Source organism: Artemia sp. Qi Xiang Cuo, unplaced genomic scaffold (assembly GCF_049724085.1).
Source record: "Artemia sp. Qi Xiang Cuo unplaced genomic scaffold, ASM4972408v1 HiC_scaffold_22, whole genome shotgun sequence".
NCBI classification, from domain to species: domain Eukaryota; kingdom Metazoa; phylum Arthropoda; class Branchiopoda; order Anostraca; family Artemiidae; genus Artemia; species Artemia sp. Qi Xiang Cuo.
In genome coordinates, this window is record NW_028297431.1 from 2,257,066 (window position 1) to 2,266,335 (window position 9,270).

Genomic DNA, 9,270 nt, shown 5'->3' on the forward strand with positions numbered 1-9,270 from the left:
GAGGGGTGTGGGAGGTTTGTCATCCTCAAAGATATGATTTCCAGAACTTTCAACTATGTTGAGCAAAATAGATATCTAATAATTATGATTGGATGTGTTTTGGGAAATGGTAGGCATGAGAGGAGGGTTAGTTGCTCTCCAATCACTTTCGGCTATTAAAAAGGGCACTAGCCCTTTCAGTTTCCAATCAAATGAGCACTTTTAGAAGTTTCCTTCAACAAAACTTTCTATAAAAACCTTATGTGCCTCCAGGGCATAATTTGCAACCCTTGCGCTGAGGGGTTTGGGGGATTTGTCATCCTCAAAGAAATAATTTCTAGAACTTTAAACTACGTTGAACAAAATGAATATCTCAAAATTTTGATTGGATGTGTTTGGGGAAATGGTGGGCGTGGAAGGGGGGTTAGTTGTCCTCCAATCACTTTTTACTATTAAAAATTACACTAGCCCTTTGAATTTCCAGTCAAAAGAGCCCTTTTTTAAGTTTCTACGACAACCCTTTTAATAAAAACTTATATACCCCAGGGCATAACTAACAACCCTTACCCTGAAGGCTGTGGGGGGTTGTCATCCTCAAAGACCTAATTTCCAGAACTTTCAACTACGTTGAAAAAAGGCTATCTCAAAATTTTGATTGGATGTGTTTGAGGAAATGGTCGGCATGAGAAGGGTGTTAGTTGCCCTCAAATTACTTCCGACTATTAAAAGGGCACTAACCCTTTCGATTTACAATTGAATGAGCCCTTTTTGAAGTTTCCACGACAACACTTTCTATAAAAAACCTTATATGCCCCCAGGGCATAACTCACAACCCTTGCCCTGAGGGGTGTGGGAGGTTTATGATCCCCAAAGACATAATTTCCAGAACTTTCAACTAAGTTGAGCAAACTGGCTATCTCAACATTTTAATTGGTTGTGTTTGGGGAAATGGTGGGTGTGAGAGAAGGGTTAGTTGCTCTCCAATCACTTTCGGCTATTAAAAAGGGCACTGGCCCTTTTAATTTACAATCAAAAGAGCCCTTTTTGAAGTTTCCTTCAACAAAACTTTCTATGAAAACCTTATATGTCCCCAGGGCATAGCTTACAACCCTTGTCCTGAGGGCTCTGAGGGCTTGAGCAAAATAGCTATCTCAAAATTTTAATTGGGTGTCCCCCCCCAGGGCATTATCATCCTCAACGAAATAATATCCAGAACTTTCAACTATGTTGAACAAAATCAATATCTCAAAATTTTGATTGCATGTGTTTAGGGAAATAGTAGGCGTGATAGGGGGGTTAGTTGCCCTCCAATGATTTTCTACTATTAAAAAGGGAACTAGCCCTTTCAATATCCCATCGAATGAGCCCTTTTTAATGTTTCTACGACAATCCTTTGAATAAAAAACCTTAAATTCCCCCAGGGCATAAATTACAACCCTTAACCTCAAGTCTGTGGGGGGGGTGTCATCCTCAAAGACCTAATTTCCAGAACTTTTAATTACGTTGAAAAAAATGACTATCTCAAAATTTTGATTGGGTCTGTTTGGGGAAATGGTGGGCGTGAGAGGAGGGCTAGTTGCTCTCCAATCACGTTCGACTATTAAAAAGGCCACTAGCCCTTGCAATTTCCAATCAAATGAGGCCTTTTAGAAGTTTTCTTCTACAACATTTTCTATAAAAACCTTATATGTCTCCAGGGCATAACTTACAACCCTTGTCCTGAAGGCGGTGGGGGGGGGGGTGTCATCCTCAAAGACATAATTTCCAGAACTCTTAACTACGTTGAAAAACAAAATGGCTATCTCAAAATTTTGATTGGATGTGTTTGGGGAAATGGTGAGTGTGAGAGGGGGCTGAGTTCCACTCCAATCACTTTCGGCTTTAAAAAAGGGCACTAGCCCTTTCAATTTCCAATTGAGTGAGCCCTTTTTGAAGTTTCTACGACAACGCAATCAATAAAAACCGTATATGGCCCCAGAGCATAACTTACAACCCTTGCCCTGAGGGGTGTGGGGAGTTTGTCATCCTTAAAGAAATAATATCCAGAACTTTCAACTACGTTGAACAAAATGGCTATCTCAAAATTTTGAGTGAATGTGTTTGGGGAAATGGTGGGCGTGAGAGGGAGGTTATCTGCCCTCCAGTCACTTAGACTATTAAAAAGGGCACTAGTCCTTTCAATTTCCAATCGAATGAGCCCTTTTTGGAGTTTATACGACAGCACTTTCTATTAAAACCTTATATGCCCCAAGGGCATAACTTAAAACCCTTGCCCTGAGGGTTGTGGGGCTGAGGGAGAGGGGTTGGTTGTCATCCTCATAAACTAATTTCCAGAGCTTTATCTCAAAATCAAAATGATCTTAAAATTTTGATTGCATGTAATTGGGGAAATGGTGGGCGTGAGAGGGGGTTTTTTGACCTCCAATCATATTCTACTACTACAAAGGGAACTAGCCCTTTCAATTTCCCATCGAATGAGCCCTTTTTAAAGTTTCTACGACAATCCTTAGTATAAAAACCATAAATTCCACCAAGGCATAAATTACAACCCTTAACCTCAAGTCTGTGGGGGGGGGGGATCATCCTCAAAGACCTAGTTTCCGGAACTTTTTAAATACGTTGAAAAAATGGCTATCTCAAAATTTTGATCGGATGTCTTTTGGAAAATGGTGGGCGTAAGAGGGGGTTAGTTGCTTTCCAATCACTTTCTACTATTAGCAAGGGCACTAGCCCTATCAATTTCCCATCGAATGAGCCCTTTTTGAAATATCTACGACAACCCTTTCTATAAAAACCTTACATACCCCCAGGGCATAACTTACAATCCTTGCCCTGAGGGCTGCGATGGGGCTGTCATCCTCAAAGACTTAATTTCAAGAACTTTCAACTACGTTGAAAAAATGGCCATCTCAAAATTTTGATTGGATGTGTTTAGGGAAATGGTGGGTGTGAGGGGGGTTAGTTGCCATCCGATCACTTTCGACTTTAAAAGAGGGAACTAGCCCTTTCAATTTCCAATTGAGTGAGCCCTTTTCGAAGTTTCTACGACAACTCAATCACTAAAAACCTTATATGGCCCCAAGGCATAACTTACAACCATTGCCCTGAGGGGTTTGGGGAATTTGTCATCCTCAAAGACATAATTTCCAGAACTTTAAACTACGTTGAACAAAATGGATATCTCAGAACTTTGATTGGATGTGTTTAGGGAAATAGTGGGCGTGGAAGGGGGGTTAGTTCTCCTCCAATCACTTTCTACTATTAAAAAGTACACTAGCCCTTTGAATTTCCAGTCGAAAGAGCCCTTTTAGAAGTTTCTACGACAACCCTTTTAATAAAAACCTTATTTGGCCCAAGGGAATAACTTACATCCCATACCTTGAAGTCTGTGGGGAGGTGTCATCCTCAAAGACCTAATTTCCAGAACTTTCAACTACGTTGAAAAAAAAGGCTATCTCAAAATTTTGATTGGATGTGTTTGAGGAAATGGTCGGCATGAGAGGGGTGTTAGTTGCCCTCAAATTACTTCCGACTATTAAAAGGGCACTAACCCTTTCGATTTCCAATTGAAAGAGCCCTTTGTGAAGTTTCTACGACAACGATATCTATAATCCATATATGCCCCCAGGGCATAACTTACAACCCTTGCCCTAAGGGGTGTGTCATCCTCAAAGACAAGATTTCCAGAAATTCCAACTATGTTGAGCAAAATGGCCATCTCAAAATTTAAATTGGGTGTGTTTGGGGAAATGGTGGGCGTGGAAGGGGGGTTGGTTGTCCTCCAATCACTTTCTACTATTAAAAATTACACTAGCCCTTTGAATTTCCAGTCAAAAGAGCCCTTTTTGGAGTTTCTACGACAACCCTTTTAATAAAAACTTATATACCCCAGGGCATAACTTACAACCCTTACTCTGAAGGCTGTGGGGGGTTGTCATCCTCAAAGACCTAATTTCCAGTACTTTCAACTAAGTTGAAAAAAGGCTATCTCAAAATTTTGACTGGATGTGACAAGATTTCCAGAAATTCCAACTATGTTGAGCAAAATGGCCATCTCAAAATTTAAATTGGGTGTGTTTGGGGAAATGGTGGGCGTGAGAGGAGGGTTAGTTGCTCTCCAATCACTTTCTGCTATTAAAAAAGGGACTAGCCCTTTCAATTTCCAATCAAATGAGCCTCTTTGGAAGTTTCCTTCAACAAAACTTTCTATAATAATCGTATATGCCCCCAGGGCATAACTTACAACCCTTGCCCTGAGGGGTTTGGGGGGGTTGTCATCCTCAGAGAAATAATTTCCAGAACTTTAAACTATGTTGAACAAAATGAATATCTCAAAATTTTGATTGCATGTGTTTAGGGAAATGGCGGGCGTGAGAGGGGGGATAGTTGCCCTGCAATCGTTTTCTACTATTACAAAGGGAACTAGCCCTTTCAATTTCCCATCGAATAAGCCCTTTTTAAAGTTTCTACGACAGTCCTTTGTATAAAAACCTTAAATTCCCCCAGGGAATAAATTAAACCCCTTAACGTCAATCTCTGTGTGTGTGTGTGTGTGTGTGTGGGAGGGGGGAAGGTTTTCATCCTCGAAAACCTAATTTCCAGAACTTTCAACTACGTTGAAAAAAATAGCAATCAAAATTTTGATTGGGTGTGTTTGGGGAAATGGTGGGCTTGAGAGGAGGGTTAGTTGCTCTCCAATCACGTTCCACTATTAAAAAGGCCACTAGCCCTTTCAATTTCCAATCAAATGAGGCCTTTTAGAAGTTTTCTTCTACAACACTTTCTATAAAAACCTTGTATGTCCCCAGGGCATAACTTACAACCCTTGTCCTGAAGGCGGCGGTGGGTTGTCATCCTTAAAGACATAATTTCCAGAACTTTCAACTACGTTGAAAAAAAGACTATCTCAAAATTTTGATTGGATGTGTTTGGGAAAATAGTGGGTGTGAGAGGGGGGGGTGAGTTGCCCTGCGATCACTCTCGGCCTTAAAAACGGCACTAGCCCTTTCAATTTCCAATTGAGTGAGCACTTTTGAAGTTTTTACGACAACACAATCTATAAAAAACCTTATATGGCCCCAGAGCATAGCTTACAACCCTTGCCCTGAGGGGTGTGGGGAGTTTGTCATCCTTAAAGACATAATATCCAGAACTTTCAACTACGTTGAACAAAATGGCTATCTCAAAATTTTGATTGAATGTGTTTGGGGAAATGGTGGGCGTGAGAGGGAGGTTAGCTGGCATCCAATCACTTCGACTATTAAAAAGGGCACTAGTCTTTTCATTTTCCAATCGAATGAGCCCTTTTTGGAGTTTATACGACAGCACTTTCTATTAAAACCTTATATGCCCCAAGGGCATAACTTAAAACCCTTGCCCTGCGGGTTGTGGGGCGGAGGGAGAGAGGTTGGTTGTCATCCTCAAAGACCTAATTTCCAGAACTATAAACTACGTTGAATAAAATAGATATCTCAAAATTTTGATTGGATGTGTTTGGGGAAATGATGGGCATGGGAGGGGGGTTATTTGCCATCCAATCACTTTCTACTCTTAAAAAGTGCACTAGCCCTTTGAATTTCCAGTCGAAAGAGCCCTTTATGAAGTTTCTATGACAACCCTTTTAATAAAAAATTATATCCCCCAGGGCATAACTTACAACCCTTACCCTGAGGGCTGTGGGGGGTTGTCATCCTCAAAGACCTAATTTCCAGAACTTTCAACTACGTTCAACAAAATGGCTATCTCAAAATTTTGATTGGATGTGTTTGAGGAAATGGTAAGTGTGAGAGGGGGTTAAGTTGACCTCCAATCACTTTCGACTATTAAAAAAGGCACTAGCGCTTTCAATTTCCAATGGAATGAGCCCTTTTTGAAGTTTCTACGACAACGCTATCTATAAGCCTTATATGCCCCAGGGGCATAACTTACAACCCTTGCCCTGAGGCGTGTGGGGGGTTTGTCATCCTCAAAGATATAATTTCCAGAACTTTAAACTATGTTGAACAAAATGGATATCTCAAAATTTTGATTGCATGTGTTTGGGGAAATGGTGGGCGTGAGAGGGGGGTTAGTTGACCTCCAATTACATTCTACTATTACAAAGGGAACTAGCCCTTTCAACTTCCAATCGAATGAGCCCTTTTTAAAGTTTCTACGACAATCCTTTGTATAAAACCCTTAAATTCCCCCAGGGCATAAATTACAACCCTTAACCTCAAGTCTGTGGGGGGTGGGGGGGTGTCATCCTCAAAGACCTAATTTCCAGAACTTTCAACTACGTTGAAAAAAATGGCTATCTCAAAATTTTGATCAGATGTCTTTTGGAAAATGGTGGTCGTAAGAGGGGGCTTAGTTGCCGTCCAATCCCTGTGTACTATTACAAAGACCTATCAATTCTCCATCGAATGAGCCCTTTTTGAAGTTTCTACGACAACCCTTTCTATAAAAACCTTATACACACCAAGGGCATAACTTACAACCCTTGCCCTGAGGGGGTTATCATCCTCAAATACCTAATTTCTAGAACTTTCAACTGCGTTGAACAAAATGGATATCTCAAAATTTTTATTGCATGTGTTTGGGGAGATGGTAGGCGTGAGAGGGGGTTAGTTGCCCGCCAATCACTTTCGACTATTAAAAAGGGCACTAGCCCTTTCAATTTCCATTCTAATGAGCCCTTTTTCAAGTTTCTACGGCAGCGGTTCCTATAAAAACCTTATATGCCCCCAGGGCATAAATAACAACCCTTGCCCTCAGGGCTGTGGGGGGAGTGTCTGCCTCAAAGACATAATTTCCTGATCTTTAAACTACGTTGAACAAAATCGCTATCTCAAAATTTTGATTGGATGTGTTTGGGGAAATGGTGGGCGTGGAAAAGATGTTGTTGCCCTCGAATTACTTTCGGCTATTAAAAAGCACACAAGCCCTTCCGATTTTCAATCGAATGAGCTCTTTTCGAAGTTTCTACGACAACTCCTTCGATACGAAGTGACCTGATCTAAAACCTTTTGTGTCTCTTGTGGGCTTTAAAAAAATTTCAGTTTAGAAATTACCTAAGTTCTAGGTACCGTAGCAATTTATTTCCCATACAAATATATACATATTTAAAAATATTACAGATTTCCCAGTAAAATTATTTATAATTATATTATTTACTTAGGATGGTATGTGTTCAAAGATGTAGGCCAAGAGCATGGGAACTTACAAGAGCAGCCCCTATGCTGTTGTTGACAAAAAAAATCGCAATCTAGCGTTTGACATTTCTTGGTCTATTTTCAGTGTAATAAGGTAAAATTGATGTAATTAGGATAATTGGTAAGATTAGGGTAATAAAAGTATCTTATTTCAGTGTCTGATTTAAGTATCTTATTTCAGTTTTTAAAAACAAAACAATTACGAAACTTGAAAAAATGCCAAGAAACAACAAACGCTAGGTAGCATTAGTGTTTCTTTTCAACATTAAGGCCGATTTCCACTCTTATATACTCCTTGGACGTATGTTTATAGTAGGTACCAAACCAATGAATTGTAATCTTTTGGTAAAAAGAAAACGTCGTAAGTTCACAAGAGCTAGATCACAGCACTACTGAATTTAATGCCCGTACTTTTATTGAAAAGGCTGAGAATATTTGAATACTAACACCAATTTACTGTTGTCCCAATAAAGAAAGAGTACCATATCTGGGATATTTAAGGACCCAAGGATAGAAAAATGAAATATTACAGGTTCAATGAATAAGTTGAAACTTAAACAACCCCAGATATCTTTAAAAATTAGGAAAAATCGAGTATTCTGTTTTCAATAAAAAAAAAGACCTACATATGCAGTTATACAGCTATTAGTTGTACTGAAAAAAAAAAAAAAAAAAATAGGAGACAAATCAGCTACAAACAAATAATAAAGATATAACCAAACAACTTAAGAAGGTATAGTTTTCCTTTGAAAATATATTTGTCTTTGGGGATCAGTAGATTGTTAATGTTTGAATTTTTACAGACAGAAGGATTTCATTAATTAAGAAACAAAATACTATTTATATTATTTTATTTAATATTATATTTATTATTATAATATTATTGTATTAAATTTATTATCAAATAATAAATTAATAAATTTAATACATTAGCTTGGATTATTTATTTTCACAGTTAAACGTTGCAACACTGAAGAAATGGTGGTATTGACTTAAAAATTCAGAAATATGATAAAACCATAAAGCCTTAAGAAATAACTATGTTTAGGTGTAACTAGACCTTAGACGGCCTCGTTTTTTTTTGTTTTTTTTTATTATATTTGTATTTTAAGATCAAAATCCTATATGGTACCCTACCAATCTTTAAAAAAAAGATATATTTTAGGAATTTCGGTGAGCTACTAACCTTTGGGATCTCTAGCTCTTCAATTTCCATGACAAAAATGTCCAATTTATCAAGGATATCGGCAGAAAGTTTGGTTAGCATAATGAAGAAAAGCAGAACCTGAATAAACAAACATATCTTCAGTCTACTTTTACTCTTTGCACTAGAAAACAGAAGAAAAACAAAATAAGTAGTATAATAAACCCAACAAAATATTTTGTAGTATAAATCAAGGATCTTGAGAAATGTATATCAAGAATACAAAAGACACTTGGATTTCAGCAAATTGCTTTGCTGAATATAAATTGATGCATATATCCGGGAGTTAGAATACAAACCAATTGACTAAATCGACATCCCACAGAAATTTAATGGTTAACCTAGAAATGAAAAGAACCAAATAACACCACTCATACGTGTAGGCTGATCTAACCCTGGGGTATGGCAAACTGGAGGAAAATACATGTCCGACCACTTTTTAAGAGAAAAATCAGGGGATACACTCATAACAGTCTGGTGGGAGGGGTGGGGGGTGTATACAGAGCCACTTACAAATCTTTCACAAAAGTCACTTAGACAGCATGCACAAAAGTTCTCCCTTCCACAACTAAGTATACATACTTACGTAAGTTGTAAAACCCAAGAATTAAGTGTGAAAAGTAACGTTTTTTTTTTTCAAAGAATTATTCTTGAAGTCCACGTGTTAATATCAACGCAGGGGCAAAGTGGGAGATTACCCTTCGGTAGCATTTATTCCCCCCTATCATATACACAGTGATATATGCTTAGACTCAGGCTTACACCTATGTACACATGAATACTGACATCATTTCTGGTCCTGTGATGCAGAACTATCTTCATCATCTTTGGTTTTAGCATTTCATAATTTTGAATATTTCAGATATAATTGGAGGATATCATTACCCTTAAAAA

The 9,270-nt window shown here is 38.4% G+C and overlaps 1 protein-coding gene across 1 annotated transcript in view; it reads right to left on the bottom strand.

The window, feature by feature from the left end:
- LOC148939047 (protein jagunal-like) overlaps nt 1–8,475 on the bottom strand; it is a 31,252-nt gene extending 22,777 nt beyond the window's left edge. The window contains exon 1 of the mRNA XM_089107325.1: nt 8,359–8,475. Coding sequence (XP_088963451.1) covers nt 8,359–8,439 — 81 coding nt within the window. The 5' untranslated portion in view covers nt 8,440–8,475. The remainder of the gene's footprint in view (nt 1–8,358) is intronic.
- Nucleotides 8,476–9,270: the final 795 nt, after the last annotated feature.